Below are 22158 nucleotides of genomic sequence, written 5' to 3'. Positions count from 1 at the left end.
AACTTCATTGTAGCTTAGACAGCACCTTTCTTAGCTCCTCTAATAATGACTCTGTCCTTTGTTCTAGGCCCTGTCTAGTGCACTTGGGCCTCATTCCTTTGTAATCATAACCTCTACTCTACCACCAATGGCTCTACTCCCAACATGTGTGTACTGATGGTCCTCTTCCCCACTTAATGCTGTATAATTGTTCAAACCTGGTAAATGCCACTCTTAGGATCATTGGTTACTATCCTCACTCTGTCTTTTATGACCTTGTCTAAATATGATCAGAGTCGGCAAACTTGGAAGGCTTCCATAGCCTTGGCAACTCATGACGACAGCCTAGGATGGTTACTGGCGCCATAAACTAGAGTGTCAATTTGTTGGGTCAACAACAGGAGCCACTGTGCACTTGCTCCTCATGTGGGATCTCTGTCCTTAATGTGCTGTACATTGTGATTTAATGCTATAACTAGTACTCAAACAGTATGTTTCACTTTGTGTTTCTATGTGGGTGCAAACTGTTGCAATCTTTATACTAAATTGATCTTCTGTATATAAAGAGAATTGAAAATGAATCTTGATGCAAATGGAAGGGGAGAGGGAGCGGGAGAGGGGAGGGTTGAGGGTGGGAGGGAAGTTATGGGGGGGGGGGAAGCCATTGTAATCCATAAGAGCTGTACACTGGAAATTTATATTCATTAAATAAAAGTTAAAAAAAAAAAGTTTATTTTGGTACAAAAAAAATTTGAAGTCCATACATATGAATGGCCTTCAAAAAGTTCATTGAAAAAACTGCATGGATTTCAAAACTTTTTGAACAACAACAAAAAAAAACTTAAAAATCCATTTTGCCTAGTACTCACATAACTTTCATCACTGGTGGTTTGGTGTCAAATGGTGCACCAACTCTATTCTCCTAGGAAATCTAGGCCTTGGGAAAAATCTAAACAACCAGGCCTGTGTGAAGGGGAAACTATGTTGGCACACTAGCCATGTGCACCTTCTCTCATTTTCTGAAGTTGAAAGGACAGGTAAGTATGCAGGGAAGGGTTAACTCGGCAGGTGTGAGTTGCTCAAACACTGCACATTTCAAAGTCAGGTCTGTCTTCAGGACTGGCCCTTGGGCCACTCTGGATAGATAATCTCTGGGCTTTAATATATTCTGCTCAATTAGAGTGATTTTATATGAATAAGAATTTGGGCTATGCTGTATCAGTTTGACCAGATAAGTTTATCCTGGCAATGAGATTTATGGGAAACACTTGTTTTTGCTCAAGAGGTGGGAAGCGGAAGCATGAATAGCTGAAGTCAGTCACTCATGCAGGCCCTGCGTGCCCTTCCACTGACCCTCAATAAGAACTCTGCACACTGAGGCTCAGGTGAGCTTCACTGGTTGGCAACACTCTGCACATGTCATTACAAGTTGCAGGGAGAATTAAGCATGTCTGGGCTACTCAGCCAGGAGAAGCGTGCACCTGGTTTGCACTGGATCTCATTCCAGTTGACTTCAATCTTCACCCATTCACTGTAATAAATGTCACTGTGATTATAACAGCTCTTCTGAGTCCTGTGAGTCCTTCCAGTGAATCGTCAAGCAGGAGGTGGGCTTGAAGACCCCCTACACAGTAGGACAATACTCAGGTGTATGGCTGCTAGCTGCCTAGGCTCTGGATCCTCTGGGCTCAGTGCAGCCTTGCAGGTCCCAGGCTGTAAGTCGGAGACAGGCCAGCCCACTTTCCCATCCTTCCTCTCCAAAGGATTTTGATCCTTGCGGCCGCTTTCTCCTCAGCATGAAGGTAAGCAAAAGAGAAAATAAACGTTCAAACGATTTCACATAGATTATAATAAGAACCAACATTTTCTGAGCACTCATTACATTCTTTTTTTTTTTTTTAATTTATTTATTTATTTATTTATTTTTTGACAGGCAGAGTGGACAGTGAGAGAGAGACAGAGAGAAAGGTCTTCCTTTTTGCCGTTGGTTCACCCTCCAATGGCCGCCGCGGTTGGCGCGCTGCGGCCGGCGCACCGGGCTGATCCGATGGCAGGAGCCAGGTGCTTCTCCTGGTCTCCCATGGGGTGCAGGGCCCAAGCACTTGGGCCATCCTCCACTGCACTCCCGGGCCACAGCAGAGAGCTGGCCTGGAAGAGGGGCAACCGGGACAGGATCGGTGCCCTGACCGGGACTAGAACCCGGTGTGCCGGCGCCGCAAGGCGGAGGATTAGCCTAGTGAGCCGCGGCGCCGGCCTCATTACATTCTTTTTTAAGAGTTTTGTAGGTATTATCTCACTGACTCCTCATACAACTCCATGTGTTGTTAAAACTGTTCCCATTTATAAGGGAATACAAGGAGCATAAGGCCTGGGAGTTAAGTTACTTGCCCAAGGTTCCACTGCTTGGAATACTAATAAATGTCAGATTAGATTCAAAATGAAGCCTCTGCCCTTAACTTACACAAAACAACGCATGAAATTCAATACAAACAGGGGCAGGGGCAGTGGCACAGTGGGTTAACTCCCTGGTCTGAAGTGCCAGCATCCCATATGGGTGCCGGTTCGAGTCCCGGCTGCTCCACTTCCAAACCAGCTCTCTGCTATGGCCTATGAAAGCAGTGGAAGATGGCCCAAGTTCTTGGGCCCCTGCACCCACGTGGGAGATCCAAAAGAAGTTTCTGGCTTCAATTGATGCAGCTCCGTCCATTGCGGCCAACTGGGGAGTGAATCATCAGATGAAAGACCTCTCTCTCTCTGCCTCTCCTCTCTCTGTGTAACTCTGACTTTCAAATAAGTAAATAAATCTTTAAAAAAAAAAAAAGGAAAAAGAAATACAATGCATACAGATAGGAAGGAACTAAAATACTGTGAGTCTAAAAATAAAATTGCTACCATTATGAGACAGGATAATGTTAAAAATGAATTGAGTTTTTCTATTCTCATGCTAAGACAATGTTTAAAGAGAAGCACTCTACTACCATACATGATTAATATGGTAATCACAAATGTCACAACAACTCTCAAAAAGTCTGAATTCACTGGTAACTGAATCGACCCATTTTGCTCTGGTGGCTTTCAATTCTTATGCATTCTCATGAACAGCCCACAGAGTTCCTATCAAAGGCCTGATATCAAAGTGGGATTGAATTATGAGCGAGATCCTCAGACTATGAAAGCCTAAAAATTGAATCTGTAAAATAATGTACAAGGATCAGGATCAAAATCACATGGAAATCAGACTTCTGAGCGGACAGTATCAAAGTTTTCCAACAGAAATCCATTAGGCAGACAGCAACCTAATTAACTTGTATAAATTATTCTAATTAAATTCTTATGGAATAATTCATTGTTTGGGGCCCTAATAATTTATCATCAAACTAGGTGATCATAGGTGACATCTTGACAGAAATTTGGAATGATGGGGAAACACCATGAATTAGCAGTCAGGAAATCTGATTTCTAGTGTGCCCTCTACTAAGAAGTAGTGTCATGACTTTGGTTAAGTCTCTCTTTTTTTTTTTTTAAAGATTTATTTATTTATTTGAAAGGCACAATTACATAGAGGCAGAGAGAGAGAGAGAGAGAGAGAGAGAGAGAGAGAGATATCTTCCACCCACTAATTCACTTCCCAAATGGCCGCAATGGCCAGAGCCAGGCCAATCTGAAGCCAGGATCTAGGAGCTTCTTCTGGGCTACCCACATGGGTGCAGGGGCCCAAGCACTTGGGGCATCTTCTATCTTTTTTTATATATATTTATTTCATTTATTTCAAAGAGTTACAGAGAGAGGCTGAGACAGAGAAAGACAGAGAGAGAGAGAGAGAGGTCCTTCATCCGCTGGTTCACTCCCCAAATGACCACAATGGCTTGAGCTGAGCCGATCCAAAGGCAAGAGCCAGGAGCTGCTTCCAGGTCTCCCACATGGGTGCAGGGGCCCAAGGACCTGGGCCATCCTCCACTGCTTTCCCAGGCACTTTAGCAGGGAGCTGAACTGTACAGCTGGCACTGTATTTGCTTCCATATGGTATGCCGGTACTGCAGGCCGAGACTTTCACCCACTATGCCACAGCATTGTTGGGGCACCTTCTACTGCTTTCCCAGGCCACACCAGAGACTGGATCAGAAAAGGAGCAGCTGGGACTTGAACCCACACCCATATGGGATGTTGGTATGCAGGCAGCAGCTTTACCTGCTACACCATAGCCCCACTTAATCTCTTTTGCCTTTGATGTCTTCATATGTAAAATGAGAACTATGGAATAAGTTTAAGGCCTTGTTTAGCTTAAACGAGTTTTTAAATATATATGTATGGGGCCAGCAGTGTGGTGTAGCGGGTAAAGCCGCCGCATGCAGTGCCGGCATCCCAAAGGGGCACCAGTTTGTGTCCTTGCTGCTCTACTTCCAATCCAGCTCACTGCTATGGCCTGGGAAAGCAGTAGAAGATGGCCTAAGTGCCTGGGCTCCTGCACCCACGTGGGAGACTTGGAAGAAGCTCCTGGCTCCTGGCTCCTGGCTTTGGATCGGCACCGCTCCAGTGGTTGCGGTCAGTTGGGGAGTGAAGCAGTGGATGGAAGACCTCTCTCTCTCCCTCTCCTTCTCTCTCTGTGTAACTCTGACTTTCAAATAAATAGATAAATCTTTTAAAATATATATATATGTATATATAACTATATATAACTTTACAATATCAAAACTTTCTGTTAATGATTATGTTTCAGGAAATGTACTTATAAAGATGCAAGCAAAGAGCATCTATGGAGCTTCATTTTAAGGAGAAGAAGGTTTATGTAAATATGTAATCATTTACATACTTCACATGTAGAATATTCCTTATGAAGAAACATACACATTTGAATATATGTTTATATATGTATGTATACATATATCTATAAAGATAGTCTATATTTTGTAAAAGATATCGGCACTAGCAAACCTACAACACAAACTAAAGGGAATACTTCAGGCTGAAATAAAAAGACCTAAGGAGTAACTCAAAGACAAATAAAGAAATAAGGAACATGCTCAAAGATAACTACATAGGTGAAAATAAAAGATAGTATACATGTATCATTTGTTGGTAACTCTTTCTCTGATGTAATTTAAAAGACAACAGCATAAATATTATTTATGGCACACAATGTATAAAATGTCATTTGTATGGTGATAACAGCACAAAGGAGGGAGAGAAAAATGGAGTTAAAAAGAAGCAGAATTTTTATTTAGTACTAATATTAAGCTGGTAATCATCTAAACTAGGGGTTTTTTTTACATATTAAGATATTACTTGTAACAATTCTAAAATTCCCATGGAATCACAAGAGACCCATGATAATCAAAACAATCTCGAGAAAGAACAAAGCTGGAGACATCATATTTCTTGATTTCAAATTATATGACACAGCTACATCATTAAACAGTAGGGTACTAGTATATAAATAGACATATAGAACAATGGAATAGAATAGAGAGCCAAGGAATAAACTCATACACATATGGTCAACTGATCTTCAGCAGGGATGCCAAGAATAAAAATGGGAAAAGAAGAGTCTCTTCAACAAATGATATTAGGAAAACTGAATGTGCACAACAACAACAACAACAAGAAACTGGTTTCTTATAGCATACACAAAAACCAACTCAAAATGGATTAAAGACTTAAAAAGTAAGACCTGAAAATGTAAGCTACTAAAAGGAAATATAAATGGAAAGTGTCATGACATTAGTCTTCACAATGATTTCATGGATATAGCAACAAAAGTAAAAATAGGTAAGGGGAACTACATCAAATGGAAAATCTCTGCACAACGAAGGAAACAACTGAGTGAAAGGCAATATAACAAACAGAAGAAAACATTCTGAAACATTTGAATGACAAGGGGTTAATATTTATAAACATAAGGAATTTCTACAAATAACTGAAAATCTATATATCTTTTATGGTAAAAGACTTGAATTTCTCCAAAAAAGGCATACAAATGTTCAACAAGTATGTGAAAAGATGCTCAATGTCATTAATCTACAGGGCAATACAAATCACTAAAAAGGAATGCTATGAACAATTGTATATCAACAAATTAAACTGTCTTTTAAAATGAACAAATTGGGGCTGGCATTGTGGCAAGTGGGTAAAGTGCAGTTTGCAGCATCGGCATCTCATATGGGCGCTGGTTCAAGTCTCAGCTGCTCCACTTCTGATCTAGTTCCCTGCTAATGCGCCTAGGAAAGCAGCAGGCAATGGCTCAAGTGCTTGAGTCCCTGCACCCACATGGGAGACCAGGAAGAAACTCCTGGCTTTGGATCAGCCCAGCTCCAGCCATTGCGGCCATTTGGGGAATGAACCAGTGGGTGAAAGATCTTGCTCTCTCTGTCTCTCTCTAATGCTGCCTTTCAAATAATATATAAATCTTTAAAAAAATGAACAAATCTCTAGAAATACACAAACTGGGGCTGGTGCTGTGGCGCAGCAGGTAAAGCCCCAGACTGCAGTGTTGGCATCCCATATGGGCACCGGTTCAAGTCCCAGCTGCTCCACTTCCGATTCATCTCTCTGCTATGGCCTGGGAAAGCAGTAGAAGATGGCCCAAGTCCTTGGGTCCCTGCACCCACGTGGGAGACCTGGAAGAAGTTCCTGGCTCCTAGCTTCAGATCAGCTCAGCTCTGGCAGTTGTGGTCATCTGGTGAGTGAATCAGAGGATCACTCTCTCTGTAATTCTTTCAAATAAATAAAATAAATCTTAAAAAAAAAAAAAAAGACAAGAAATGCACAAACTACCAGAACAAGTTCAAGAGAAACAGGGGCCAGCGCTGTGGCACAATAGGTTAAGTCACTGCCTGCAGTGTCAGCATCCCATATGAGTGCCGATTCAAGTCCGGGTTACTCCACTTCCCATTCAGCTCCCTGTTAATGTGCCTGGGGAAGCAGAGAGGATGGCCCAAGTGCTTGGACACTTCCACCAATTGAGAGACCCAGAAGAAGCTCCTGGCTCCTGGTTTCTGATTGACCCAGCTCTGGCCATTGCAGCGGCCATTTGAGGAGTAAACCAGAGGATGAAAGATCTCTTTCTCAATCTCTCTCTCTCTCTCCTCTGTAGGTCTGCCTTTCAAATAAATAAATAAAAATCTTAAAAAAAAAAAACAAAAGAGAAATAGAAAATATAAATAGACATATAACAAATACAGAGGTTGAATAAATAACCAAAAAAACTTCCCACAAAAAAAGGTGCTTCACTGGTAAAGTCTACCAAATGTACATGGAAGAATCAATGCCAATCCTTCACAAGCTCTTCCCAAAAGTAGAAGGGACACTTCCCAATTCATTGCATTAGGCCAGCATTCTCCCGATACCAAAACCAGACAAAGGCATCAAAAGGAAACTACTGACCAATATAAATATGTATGCTAAGTTCTTTCATAAAACACTGCATAGGCCGGAGCCTCGGCTCACTTGGCTAATCCTCCACCTGCGGCGCCGGCACACCAGGTTGTAGTCCCGGTCGGGGCGCCGGATTCTGTCCCGGTTGCTCCTCTTCCAGTCCAGCTCTCTGCTGTGGCCAGGGAGTGCAGTGGAGGATGGCCCAAGTGCTTGGGCCCTGCACCCGCATGGGAGACCAGGAGGAAGCACCTGGCTCCTGGCTTCGGATTGGCGCAGTGCGCCGGCTGTAGCAGCCATTTGGGGGGTAAAACATCCTATGAAAATTTAAGTCATACCTCCAATAAATCATGTAAAAATCTAGACGGCTAATAACTCTAGTTTTAAAAGAGAACCAGTAGACATAACTACCTACAAATCAATCTGACCATCACAAAAAGAAAGGCAAAAGACGGGATGACTACTGCTGGAGAGAAACAGAAAGCACACAGCACCAGCCATGAGTATTCCTGCCCTCAAAAACTGAACCTGCTTCCTACCACCCCAGTTTATTAGAAACAGGACAGAAAAACAGGTTAACAGATTTTACAGAGATGCAAATCAGGCAGATCCAGAATGTGGAAAACTTCCAGGACAAGTGACCTGGTTTCTCTAGCAAATAAATGATTAGTGGAAAAGAAACAAGGAAGGAAGAACAAAAGGGATTAAACAACCCTTTAATATGAGACAAGGCATCCCAGGTAGAGACTTAACCTGATGTGCCACAAAGCTGCACTTCATTATATTATTAATTCTAGTTTGTTTGTTTGGAATTTTCCATAAGAAAAAGCTAACAAAAGATAGAGATAACAATAAAATGCAATGTGTGCTTTCTGATTGCGTCCCTTGTAGGCAGCCATAAACAAGTCATAGACAAGTCAAGGTCAATCTTGGCTTGTGGAATTCCTGGGATGCAAAAGTCCCATACCCCCATGTTGAAGGAGAATGATCAAACAAGAACACTCTGCTAAAATTAACTATGTTGTGACTGTGTTGTAGAAAGCCCGATAAGTTGCTTGTGTATGTTGTTAACTTCTGAGTTGCCTTGAGCTGCAGCTGGTTATGCATAAATATCTCTGAGTCACTGGAATAAACGAGCCTTGATCAGCCTTGTTGTCTTGGCTCCATTCTCTGCGCCCTTGTCCCTCTTTTCATTCCCAATCCCTCCTTCAGGTTCTGTTCGACTGGTGTGGCTGGCCCGCACAGTCCCTGTTTGAACAAACCATCTATAAGCAAATTCTAGAAAGAGAAATTCCATATGGCTTTCACTGAAACATGATTCTACTTGGCTCTACTGCTTTGGGTTTAGACATACTGTAGAAGGGACTGGCATTGTGGCATGATGGGTTAAGTCACCACCTGCAATACAGGCATCCCATATGGATGCTGGTTCAAGTCCTGGCTGCTCCACTTCGGATCCAACTCCATGCTAATGCACCTGGGAAACCAGCAGAGGATGGCCCAAGTCCTTGGGGACCCTGTACCCATGTGGGAGACAGGAATGAAACTCCAGGCTCCTGGTTTTGGCCTGGCCCAGTCTGGCTGTTGTGGCCATTTGAGGAGTGAACCAGCAGATGGAAGATCTCTCTATTGCTCCCTCTCTGTAACTCTGCCTTTCAAATAAATAAAAGAAATAAAAAAAAAAAAAGACACACTGTAGAGAGCTGATGGGGTACATGCTATTCCCTCCTTCTGGAATATGCTTGTTCTTTTTTTCTGCCTAGAAACGTCTATTTATCCCTTAAAACCAAGCTTTTCACTTCCTTGGTGAAACTACTTATGTCATTTCCTTTGATAGAATGTCACTCCCTCTTCAGGATTCCTGCAATACTTGTATTCTATGTTTTCATGCTTCAGTATAATTATCTACTTGTAACTATTTTTCTATTTTCTCATCTGCTTGCCTCCCTCTCTAAATTATGAGATGCTCAAAAGCAGGTACCCTTTTAAAATTATTTTATATAGTTCCTGGTAATTCAAAACATGGGTAGAATGTTATATATAAAAAATCTTAATATCCATTCAACAGAAGTGTAAAGCACAGAGGAAAGTTGGTCTATCATCTGGACCTAGCTGGGAGATCACTTCACTTAATGTGGTGGAGGTCAGGCCCAGCAAGGGCTACACTGTGAGATGCCCTTCAATTTCCATGGTCCTTTCAGGACCTAACTTTCTCTCTGGGCAGTAAGCTCTAACTCTCCAGTCTCCAATAAAGGAAGGAAAGCAAGATTGATTAATTAATTATAGTTAAATGAGTTGCTGGTTCCAAGAATATTTCAGAGAGAATATTAAGAATAATCAATGCAAACCCAAAGGATTGAATCTATTAGTAAAATTCAAAAATTCCAAGTGGATTTTCCTCATAATAAATCAGACAAGCAATTAATTGTGTTACATGTACATAAGTTTAGTCCTAAGTAGAAGTTATTTTTACATTTGGAACATGGCAAATCCTCCCACTGTCATAATTAACAAACTTACTACAGTCTCTACCAGGTGGTTTTTTTCCATTATCTTCTACCTGGGCTTTAGTGTACCAATCCCTAAGGAAACCTGAGTAGCAGAGTTGTTTTTGGAATCTATGAATATTGCTGGCATGAATGATCCACCAACATATTCCCACAGGAATCACCAGCTGTGAACTTGGCAGTGCCCCATCTAATAGTGAAGACTCCCTAGATTATTTCAATGTTGGGCTTTGTATTAGTTGGCTTTTTGTTACTACAACTAAGATACCTGAGAGGAGTTACTTAGGTATGAAGAAGGTTTACTCCTGTTAACAGTTTTTAGCAGTTCACAGTCCAAGATCCAGCAGCTGCATTAGTTTGGCCTCTTTTGGAAGAGGGTGGTGGATGGTGGGATGTGTGCAGAGGGAGGATCATGTGGTAAGTCAAGAAGCACAGACAGGGGCTGGATCCAACTCAGCAAATGTAACCACCCCTCTCAGGAGAACTACCTTCCGAGGACATGCCCCCAGTGACCAAACACCTCTCCCTAGGCCCACCTCCTAGGTGCCATAATTAGCCAATTCTCCAGACTTAATGCATTAACCAGCAACATTAACCCATTAACCATTAACATAAGACTTTGGGGACCAAGTCCCCAATACACAGGCATTTGGTGGCTCAAATTGTTACCTGAACCATAACAGGCTTTAAAAAGTTCTGCCTCAGAACCAAGGGCCACAGCTAAGGAAGACAAAAAGAAAAATAGTTTCTCAAGTCTTGGTTCTGTGAAAAGGATGCCACTTTGGGGCCAGCATTGTGATGCAGCAGGTTAAGCTACCACCTTGATGATGTGGGCAACCAAAATGGGTACCAGTTCATGTCCTGGCTGCTCTACTTCCAATTCAGATTCCTGCTAATGTGCCTGGGAAAGCAATGGGGAACAGCCCAACTATTTGGGCCCTTACCACTCATGTAGAAACCTGAAAAACTGCTGGATTTGGCCTGGCCCAGCCTTGGCTGTTGTGGCTATTTGGGGAGTGAACCAGTGGATGGAAGAGCTTTCTTTCTGTGTCTCTCTCCCTCTCTCTATCTTTCTCTCTCTGTAACTCTGCTTTTCAACTAAATAAATGAATCAAATAAATCTTGAAAAGAAAAGAAAATGATGTTACATTCCACCTGGATCTTTTCAGTCAAACCTGTCTTGAGCTCCATGAGCCAAAATACTGACACCAGCTTTGAAGGACAATTTTGACTAGAGAGCTGTGGGGGAATGAAAGAGTTGTTTCACTTACAACTTTATCCCTTGACAACCAACGCCCAGAAACTCACATAATTTGCATTCTGTGGCTAACTGTGTTATCCCCATTGCAAAACTTATAAACTGTTAGAGAAACAGCATTAATTTACAGGCAGCCAAATGTTGCTATGTGGATACTAAAGAATGCTGGCTCTGAGTCAAAAGGCCTGAGTTCAGTCCAGCTCAGATGTCTTCTGATTACATGACCTTGTGCAAATATTTACCCCTTCTCTGCCTCAGTTTCTCCATCTGTAAACGACACATAATATTGCTTTCCTTATAAAGTTCATAAGATTAAATAAGGTGATTTATTGAGTGTTTTGCACAAGGCTGGCACATAATATTTGTTACTATTTATGACATTTCCTTGTTGACAAGAACCTCAATAATGCAACACTGAGTCACATTAATGGTCCATTCAGCCCAGGATTTTTCTCCAATGAGGGCAGCAAGGGGCATTTTGGGAAAGAACAGAGTACGATATTATTATTGCAAGAGAATAAAATACCTAGAAATGATTTTCATTGGAAAATATCCCTTACTTGTTTGACTAAATCTGAGCATATATAAATATTATTTTTACTTTATTTATACATGTAACTAATATTTATTTCTCTTAGTTATATTAAAATACTGCCTTCAGAAAAGAAAGATATACCCCTTGTTTCTTGGTTTCTGATATTTTATGAATAAATCCATCTTTGCCTTATCCCTCAGTTTTGATTTCACAACCTTGACTCAGACTTCATTTGCTCTTAATTTCAGAGGGAAAAAAAGACCCTCTAAACTTTCAGCAGCTGATTATCTAGTTTCTAATATATTCAATTCTATTCATTAGAGATATTTTTGAATCTGTGTGGAAAAGTTCAAAATTAAAATATATAAAATGCAAGTCAAATTTCTGTTTTCACAAGCTTAGAGTCTTGTGGGGATTCATCAACAACAAAAAAAGATTTTTTTTCTTTTAAACAACTATGTACTGAAGCAGCTATAGAGATTAAGAGAACTGATTCCGGAGTCACATTATATGGGCATTATCTGGAGTTCAAATTTTGTTACCGCCATGTAGTAGACATCCTTTGGCAAACTGCTTAAACTCTCTGTTATTGGCCGGCGCCGTGGCTCAATAGGCTAATCCTCTGCCTGTGGCACCGGCACCCCAGGTTCTAGTCCCAGTCGGGGCACCGGATTCTGTCCCAGTTGCCCCTCTTCCAGTCCAGCTATCTGCTGTGGCCCGGGAGTGCAATGGAGGATGGCCCAAGTCCTTGGGCCCTACACTTGCATGGGAGACCAGGAGAAGCACCTGGTTCCTAGCTTCGGATCAGCGCGGTGCGCTGGCCACAATGCACTAGCCGCAGCGGCCATTGGAGGGTGAACCAACAGTAAAGGAAGACCTTTGTCTCTGTCTCTCTCCCTATCCATTCTGCCTGTCAAAAAATAAATAAATAAATAAACTCTCTGTTATTTAGGCTCCTTATCTGTAAAACTGAGCTACCAATATTATCTGGAGTTGTTATGAGGCTGAGGAAGTTCCAAATGAAGCACTCAGAACAGCAGCTAATGTCATACAGTAAGCACTCAATAAATGTCAGTAATTTGAGGTTGGCATTACGGCTGCTTGTAATTATTCCCGTTCTACTTTTCTTCCAGATCTGTAGATGGATCATATTTTCCTGTCCCCTTAAAAGTCAGGTATGGCCACAATCCTAATTCCAGTTAATTGAATGTGAGAAAAGTTGATGTGTGTCACTTCTAGGTTGAAGCTTAAAAACCAGTATATAATTTGCCAAGTTAATTTCTTCTGCCATGGTGCTTAAGCAAGCATGCACTGAGATGGAGCCTCTAATACTAAGACGTGTGACTAAGTTATTGCATATCTTATGTTGAAAATGAATAGAACCTCTTGCTAATCCACTATGGGCAAGTGGTTTAAATGAGACACACTTCATGCTGTATAAAGCACTGAGACTCTGGGGTATTTTACCTTACTCTATCTTGGTTGATACATTATCATTACAGTCACTGAGGATACAGCTGAGAACCAAACTGTCTTGAATATTCCATAGTATTCTGTCCAAACTATTAAGAAGCTGGAATGACCAATGTGAGTTTAACCATTTCCTTCTTCTTCCCGCAACGAGAGCTCTGAAATGCTCTAAAGAAGTCAAAATAGTCAAAATAGAGGAAAACGAAAAGAAAAGAAGCATTGAGGCAGGTGTCACAGCACAGTTGGGTAAGCCATTGCTTGGGATGCTTGCATCCCATGTCACAGTGCTGGTTTGAGTCGTGGCTGTTCTGTTTCTAACCCAGCTACTGCTAACATGCCTGAGAAGGTGGAGGGGGATGGCCCAAGTACTAGGGTCCCTGCCATGCATATGGGAGACCTGGATGGCATTCTTGGCTCCTTGCTTCAGCCTGGCCCAGTATCTGTTATTGCAGGCATTTGGAGAGTGAACCAGTGGATGGAAGCTCTGTGTGTGTGTGTGTGTATCTGTGTGTCCTCTCTGTCACTCTGCCTTTTTCAAATAAATAAGTAAACCCTTTTTTAAAAAAATCCATAATAAACTTCATCTTTTCATCTTACATAACTTAACTACCGATCAAAACTCATGAAGCAGCTAAGCAATAGCCTGCTCATCTCATACCAACACAAAGGAATGTGAGGAGAGCTGGACGTGAGCATCATAAGACCTGAGAGATTTTACAGTGGCTCTACCACTGACTGTGTAACCCTGGCCAGTATAAGTAGCCAGACCCCCAGGTCCCTTGACTCTTCTAAATAAGGTATGAACTCCTCTAAGAGGTAAATTATAGGATAGGTCTGAGCATTCATTCATTTTTCCAATCAACAAATAGTGACCATCTACTCTATCCCAGGGATTGTAAAGCACAGAGGTAAAAAGGACAGGTAAGGGGCAGGCACTGTGGCGCAGAGGGTTAAAGCCTCAGCCTACAGCACTGGCATCCCATATGGGCGCCGATTCAAATCTTGGCTGCTCCATTTCCAATCTAGCTCCCTGCTAATGTGCCTGGGAAAGCAGCAGAGGATGGCCCTAGGGCTTGGGCCCCTGCACTTGAATGGGAGACCCGGAAGAAGCCCCTGGCTACTGGCTTCAGCACGGCCCAGCCCCAGTCATTGCAACTATCTGAGGAGTGAACCAGTGGATAGAAGACTTTTCTCTGTCTACTGCTCTCTGTAACTCTTTCAAATAAATAAAATAAATTTTTTTAAAAATACTATGTATTTTCCATAAACTATCTGAACAACACTTGCATGGAAATTTCAAAATTTTTTTTTCACCAAAATAAACTTGTCTTTTAATTCCACTTCCCAAGAACTTTAAAAAAATTATTTATTCGAAAAGGAGAGTGACAGCGGTACAGAGAAAGAATATCCTCCATCCACTGATGTACTCCCTAAATTGCCGCCAATAGCCACTGCTGGTCCAGGCCTAAGCCAGGAGCCCAGAGCTCCACCTGGGTCTCCCATGTGAGTGGCAGGGGCCCAAGTACTGGAGCCATTTTCCACTGCCTCCCCAGGAGCATTAGTAAGAAGCTGAGTAGACATGATTTGAACAAGCATTCTGATACAGGATTACTAGTGTTACAGGCAGTAACTTAACCCACTACACCATAATGCCAGCCTCAAGAAACATACTTAATCAAGACTGAAAGAGTTGGGGGCTGGCACTCTGGCACAGTGGGTTAATGCCCTGGCCTGAAGCGCCGGCATACAATATGAGTGCCAGTTTGAGACCTGGCTGTTCCACTTCCAATCCAGCTCTCTGCTATGACCTGGTATGGTAGTAGAAGATGGCCCAAGTCCTTGAGCCCCTGCACCCATGTGGGAGATCCAGAAGAAGCTCCTGGCTCTTGGCTTCAGATTGGCGCAGCTCTGGCCATTGTGGCCAATTGGGGAGTGACCCATCGGATGGAAGACCTCTCTCTCTCTCTCTCTGCTTCCCCTCTCTCTATGTAACTCTGATTTTCAAAGAAATAAATAAATCTTTAAAAAAAAAAAAACGATTTAAAGAGTTAACCTATGTGAGGTGCTTAGAATAGCATGTAGCACACAGCAGGTGCTCAATAATTGTTAGCTATAATTAGTTAACTTGCTTGTTTTTACATATGTTTTTATTTGAGAGGATGAGACACAGAGAGTGCTCCCATCCATTATTTCACTCCCCAAATGCCCACAACACCTAGGACCAATCTAGGTCCAAGTCAGGACCCAGAAATACAATCTAGGTGTCCCACATGAGTGTCAGGGACCCAACTGCTTGAACCATTATCAGCTGCCTCCCAGGGTCCACATTAGCAGGAAGCAAGAGTCGGGCATTGGCACCCAGAATCAAACCCAGACACTCAGATATGGGATGTGGGCATTTAAACCACTAGAGTAAACACCTACTACCCCATTACATATTTTTTAAGTGCCTATAATGGATTGAGCCCTGTGCTGTATGCTGGAGAAATGGTTCAAATCCTCTAGGGGTTCACAAATGAGTGGGGAGGTAGATAAGCCAACACACTAACAGAAGAAAGAGTAAGTATGAGAAGTGCTGTGTGTGACCTGCTGTGGGGGTGGGAGTATCTGCGAGGATCAGGGTGATTAAGTGACAGGAGATGAGAGGGAGAGAAGCAGGTTACAGCAAAGGGAAGGGCTTTTGCAAAAGTCCAGAGAAAAGTAAGCCTGTCACAGACAAAAGGTTCTTCCTTATGGCTGAAGTACAGAGGGAAACCGGATGGAGCTGCAATTAGAGCAGGGGGTGGATGGTGAAGAACCTGGGCCACCAATTAAGATGTTTGGACTTTAATCCTGAGGATGATGAGGGACCACTGAAGGGTTAAGAACACTATCTTATCAGATTCATGAACTGTATGAAAAAAATTCCATTTTCTCAGCAACTCTAAGCTGGTGCCATTATTTGACTATAAATGTCATATTCAGCTCTAGTGACTGTTCTCACTTTAGCATTTATTCACTTCTTGACATCTTCCCTTCTTGTCTCCACTCTCCTGTTTGGTCTGTACTGACTTGCTTCTTAAAAGCATCATTAGAAGATGTTAGGGAGAATGTTGTAGTGCTGTGGGTTAAGCAGCTGCCTGCAATACCGTCATCCCATATGGGTGCCAATTCCAGTCCCAGCTGCTCCACTTCCGAGCCAGCTCTCTGCTAATGCTCCTGGGAAAGCAGTGGAAGATGGCCCAAGTGCTTGGGCCCCTGCCACCAACATGAGAGACCCAGAAGAAGCTCCTGGCTCCTGGCTTCAGTTCAGCCCAGCCCTGGCCATTGCGAGCACTTGGAGAATGAGCCAGTGTATGGAAGATTCTCTGTCTGCCCAGCCCTGGCTGTTGCAGCCATTTGAGAAGTAAAAAAGCAGATAGAAATTATTTCATTCTCTTTCTCTCTCTCATTCTCTCCTTCTCTCTCTCTCCTTTCAAACCTCCCCCTTTCTCTTTGTCATTCTTTCCAATAAATGACTTTAACAAAGAAAAATTGTGCAGAGAATGTAATGAACAGACTTGCACCTCTACCCAGCAAATACTTCAGCATATGTACTTCAGACTTTTTTTTTTTTTTTTTTTTTTTTTTTTTGGACAGGCAGAGTGGACAGTGAGAGAGAGACAGAGAGAAAGGTCTTCCTTTTTGCCATTGGTTCACCCTCCAGTGGCCGGCGTGCTGCAGCTGGCGCACCGCGCTGATCCGATGGCAGGAGCCAGGTGCTTCTCCTGGTCTCCCATGGGGTGCAGGGCCCAAGCACTTGGGCCATCCTCCACTGCACTCCCTGGCCACAGCAGAGAGCTGGCCTGGAAGAGGGGAAACCGGGACAGGATCGGTGCCCCGACCGGGACTAGAATCCGGTGTGCCAGCGCCGCAAGGCGGAGGATTAGCCTAGTGAGCCGCAGCACCGGCTCAGACTTTTTTTTTTTTAAAGTCAGTCCCTTATGCTCCCTTTCCTGAACTCACCTCCTCTTCCCAGAGGTAGCCACTCTCTTTAATGTAAATCAATACCTTTAATGTCTTCAGACTGTTATCCAATATTTAGGCATCCCTAAACCATACAATATTTTGGTCTACATTTATGTCAATGGCACCATACTATATATAACTTTCTACAACATTTTTTTCAAATCTTCATTATATATTGAGATATATCTATAGAGCTATCAACACATCTAAGTCATTCCTTTTACTATTATATGGTATTTATTTGCCCATTCAATTATCAATATACATTTCAATTTGCTGCTACTATAAACACTGACTCTTCTGCCTCCCTCTGACACTTTTTTTTTTTTTTTAAGAGTTTATCTAGGGGCCGGCGCCGTGGCACACTAGGTTAATCCTCCGCCTGCGGTGCCGGCATCCCATATGGATGCCGGTTCAAGTCCCAGTTGCTCCTCTTACAGTCCAGCTCTCTGCTGTGGCCTGGGAAAGCAGTAGAAGATGGCCCAAGTGCTTGAGCCCCTGCACCCTCATGGGAAACCAGGAAGAAGCACCTGGCTCCTGGCTTCGCAGGACTGGCGCAGCTCCAGCCGTTGCGGCCATTTGGGGGGTGAACCAACGGAAGGAAGACCTTTCTCTCTCTCACTGTCTGTAACTCTACCTGTCAAATAAATAAATAAAATCTTAAAAAAAAAAAAGAGTTTATCTATTTGAAAAGCAAAGTTAGAGAGAGGGAGAGACAGATAGAGATCTTCCATTTGCTGTTTCACTCCCTAAATGGAGCAATGGCCAAGGCTGGGAAAGGCTCAAACCAGGAGCCTGGAACACCATCTAGGTCTCCCACACAGGTGGCAGGGACCCAAGCATTTAGGCCATCTTCTGCTACTTTCTCACGGACATTAGCAGTGAGCTGGATCAGAAGTGGGGCAGCTGGAACTCAAACCGGCACACATATGGGTTGCCACTGTCAGAGGTAGACACTTAACATGCTATACCACAACATCAGGCCTCTCTGCCAGTTCTGAAGAAGTGATTGCACTGAGCCCCCCCCCCCCCCAGATAATCCACATTAATTTCCCTATCTTAAGATCAACTGATTAGGGCCAGTGCTGTGGCATAGCGAGTAAAGCTGCCGCATGTAGTGCCGGCATCCCATATGGGCACCACTTTGAGTCCCAGCTGTTCCACTTCCAATCCAACTATCTGTTATGGCCTGGGAAAGCAGTGGAAGATGGCTGAAGTCCTTGGCCCCCTGCACCTGCATGGGAGACCTGGAGGAAGCTCCTGGCTCCTTGCTTCAGATCCACGCAGCTCTGGCTGTTGCGGCCAATTGGGCAGTGAAGCAGCGGATGGAAGACCTCTCTCTTTCTGCCTCTCCTTCTCTCTCTGTGTAACTCTGACTTTCAAATAAATAAATAAATCTTAAAAAAAAGATCAACCGACTAACAACTTATACCCCATTTATAATTTTAATCCCCCCTTGCTATGTAATCTAACATATAGGCTTCTCTTTTGGAAGTATTGTGTCTACCATAACTTGCAAAGTTAAACTACCTTGCACAATATGAACATTCAGTCTTTCAATAATGTTGACATCCTGGAGTTGTTCAGCATATTTATAGACATTACACAGTCTTCTATATGCCAAAAAGGTAAGTCCTATACATTAAAAAAGAATGACCAAATAAATTACCAAGCCTTTTTGTAGGAATCGTGGCTTAGCCTTGATCAATTGAGTTTTATCATCAAACTTTTCAGTTTCTGACAGCTTATAACAACTATATATATATATTGTCTCTTTTTGGGGAAAGTAACAATATCCTAGCATCGTTATTTTTTGGCAAAACAATAAATGCTTGCACTGGAGATAGCAGAAAAGCCTGAGCATTTAAAGCTTTTAAAGATATTTAATAAAGGAAATTTAAAATTTTTAAATTTTAGTTTAAGAAAATAGAAATAGCGGTGAGGAAAAAGGCAAACTTTCACTTCCAACCTTTACTCAAAAAAGAAGCAAACAAACTTGCACAGTGATATTACACCTCAGGGAAATTTTGAATAAAAAAATATCCTATTTGTCATTTCTTTTTTTTTTCTTTTTTTATAGACACATGCAAAACAAGTTATGATTCCCTCCAGCAAAATTGCTCCATCCAGGGTTTCGCCAACCTCTCCCTTGCGAACACCAACCTCTCCCTTGCGGATGGGAGGTAAAGCAAGAGAAAGAAAGAGGCTAGACACCTGTCCCCAGTGGAAAAAGGAAGCACACACCTGGAGAGCAGCTCAGACAAAGGGAGCCAACGGGGGGAAAAACAGTAATTGGAGGAGACTGTGCTTCCAACCTGCTGCTGGTTTATAAAGTAAATCTACTCTCAGGGGACAGGGATACAGCAGTAGCATACCAAAAACTGGGACAAGGCGGGCTGTGCCAGATTCCATCTCCACTCTCCTTCCCGGCGGTCAAGAGACCCTCCCGACATCACCAGGCATCCCGTGCACGTCTCATAAAAGCATGCAAGCATTCATTTATTCAGTCACTGTGCACCTAACATGCTCTACGCACTTGGGACAAAAAAAAATAAGAAAGTATACATGGAATAAGGATGCTTAACACTTGGAATTACTTGCTCTGGCGTTGGCTTTCTGTCCGCACCCCCTCACAACCGCTTCTAAGAAAGGGCTCTGCTTCGTTTTGTAAGTTGCTTTTGTTTTGCTGTGTTTTGTTCTTCCCTGCCATCCTCCGGATAGAGCACAATGCCTGGCACAGACTAAGTACTTATTGAACTGAGGAGTGACTTCAGAGCGTATTTCTGATAGGAAGCTACGTTCTCAACTCTGTAGCCCCGCGGGTAGACACGATACGAACGGGACAAGCAAGCTTTCCTGGCCGAGTTCAGGGCGGGGAGTCCAGGGCGGGATGCAGGAGGGCCGGGATTTCGGAGCTCGGGACCCAGGTGCTCGCTGCGCGCCCAAGCCCGCCCGCGCGCCTCACCAGCTCAATGGCCACCACGTCCCGCAGCGCCACGGCTCGTCGGATGGACTTGGGCGGGTTCTCGGTCAGGTAGATGAGACGGTCGCTGAGCACCACGTACTTGAAGGTGTGGTTCTCCGAGTCGGACACCACAACACAAGGCTCGTAGGCGCGGATGGCGTCGTAGACCTCGGGCGCCAGACGCCTCCGCAGGAACGCGTCCAGGCGGCTGTTCATGCGCGCGGGGAAGCCGGACCGCGCCGGGCTGCCCATGCTCGGCGGGCGCCGGGCCAAGTGCAGGGGGCGACTGGCCCCCAGCCCCGCCCGCCTCCGCGCCACTGGCGGTGGAACCCCCGCCGCCACAAAGTCGCCTGCTCCACCGCGTTTCCCCCTGGGCGCGGAAGAGCCAGGGCCAACTTGAGGGGGTTCTGCCTCCAATCTTTGTCCTAACCGCAGACAACGATGGGCGGGGCAAGACGCTGGTCCTTAGGGCTGGGCTGACGGGCAACCAGGATAATGGTGGCAGAGTGCCCTGCGAATTTAGGGGCCCTCCAGGCCCACCCCTTACCCTGCCCCAGCCCTGCCGACTCCAGTTATTGGGGACTGCTCTACCCTATACTAACTTTATCCATAAAGGAAGTCAGCTTTATTCAGGTCTCTCTCTTTAAAATTTTTGAAAATTTTTATTTATTTTTTAAACATTTATTTATTTGAAAGTTAGAGAGAGAGAGAGAGAGAGAGAGAGAGAGAGAGATTGTGAGAGATCTTCCATCTCCTGGTTCACTCCCTAGAGGGCCACATCATGGCCAGGGCTGGGCCAAGGCGAAGCCAGGAGACAGGAGCTGCTTCTAATTCTCCCATGTGGTAAACAGGGGCCCAGGCACTTGGACCATGGTCCACTCTTTTCCCAGGCCATTAGCAGGGAGTTGGAATGGAAACGGATCAGCCAAGACATGAACCAGCACCCATATGGGATAACAGGGTTGCAGGCAGTGGTTTTACCCACTATGCCACAAAGCTGGCCCCTATTCTGGTCTCTTAAGAGAGAAACTTGAAAGAGATGGAATTTAACAATGTATTTTGAACCCTAGAATCCTATTAAGACATAGATTTAGCATTTGATTATAACATTGTCTGGTCTACTTCTGTAGTTCTGTTAAGTTAAATGTTGGTTGTCTTTTCTCCAACTAGTTAAAAGCTCTGTGAGAGTAGGGATTCTTGCAGGTTGACTTAGACACAGTCAAGCCTACCTAAGGAATATGCTATGTCCCCATGCCCTGGATGATATAGGTAGGATGAAGGAGAGGGCGAGGTGGACATCTTAAAAAGCTGGAGCTGATTAGCTGAGAATGCTGATCACACAGGCATCAGACTGCAGTAGTGAAAGTAGCGCTGAGCTTTTACAGGCCAGGAGACATTTACAAATTAGGAGAGAGATGAGAGGAACACCACAGAAACTTGGCCTAGGTGAGAGCTTCTGTTTTTATTTCAAATCCTAGAAAGTCATTCATTCCCCTGCTTCCTTCACCTGATCATGGAAAACACATTGCTTCAGCTACATACATCCTGAATCCAATTATACATACTTTGCTGTAATTTACAGTCTCCTTTTCTTCCTATCCTACTATCGTGTACTGAATATTGTAAATAATTTCAATATACACTATTTCTTTTCTTAGAGAGACTGTATTTCGAGAGCAAGGAGAGAAGTGCCATCTGCTGGCAGAATCTTAATGACCCAGCATTTAGTGTTTTCTTAGGATCTGATCATACATCCAACCCCTCACAACTTCAACACTGGCTGAAAGGAGAACACCATCCTTTATGAACTTGATTGATAAGGGAAGCCTCCTTATTTGAAGTAAAGGCGATTCATTATCTAAAGCACTCCACAAACCAACAGAAAGGCAAAGGCCCTTCACCTCTGCAGAAGAGCCTCACCCGGGAGAGCAGCTGAGAAGCAAATGACTGTATCAGAGGTGGAAAGTGAGACTTGAGTAGGGGAAAAGCCCTCACCCCATGCTGCTGTTCTGGGTTCCCCAGGCCTCCTGCTTCACACTCACTTCACAAGACAAAGAAAAAGAATGGCTGGACCAGGATCAGATCTATC

At 43.6% G+C, this 22158-nt stretch overlaps 1 protein-coding gene across 1 annotated transcript in view; it reads right to left on the bottom strand.

Annotated features, from left to right (window-relative positions):
- C10H12orf56 (chromosome 10 C12orf56 homolog) overlaps positions 1 to 20321 on the bottom strand; it is a 101155-nt gene extending 80834 nt beyond the window's left edge. The window contains 1 exon segment of the mRNA XM_062202086.1: positions 20070 to 20321. Within this exon segment, the coding sequence (XP_062058070.1) occupies positions 20070 to 20321 (252 nt within the window).
- Between the last annotated feature and the right edge of the window lie 1837 nt (positions 20322 to 22158).

This window comes from Lepus europaeus, chromosome 10, assembly GCF_033115175.1.
Source record: "Lepus europaeus isolate LE1 chromosome 10, mLepTim1.pri, whole genome shotgun sequence".
Classification (NCBI taxonomy): Eukaryota; Metazoa; Chordata; class Mammalia; order Lagomorpha; family Leporidae; genus Lepus; species Lepus europaeus.
The sequence above is the reverse complement of the archived record's forward strand: the minus strand, read 5'-3'. Positions and strand labels throughout refer to the sequence as shown.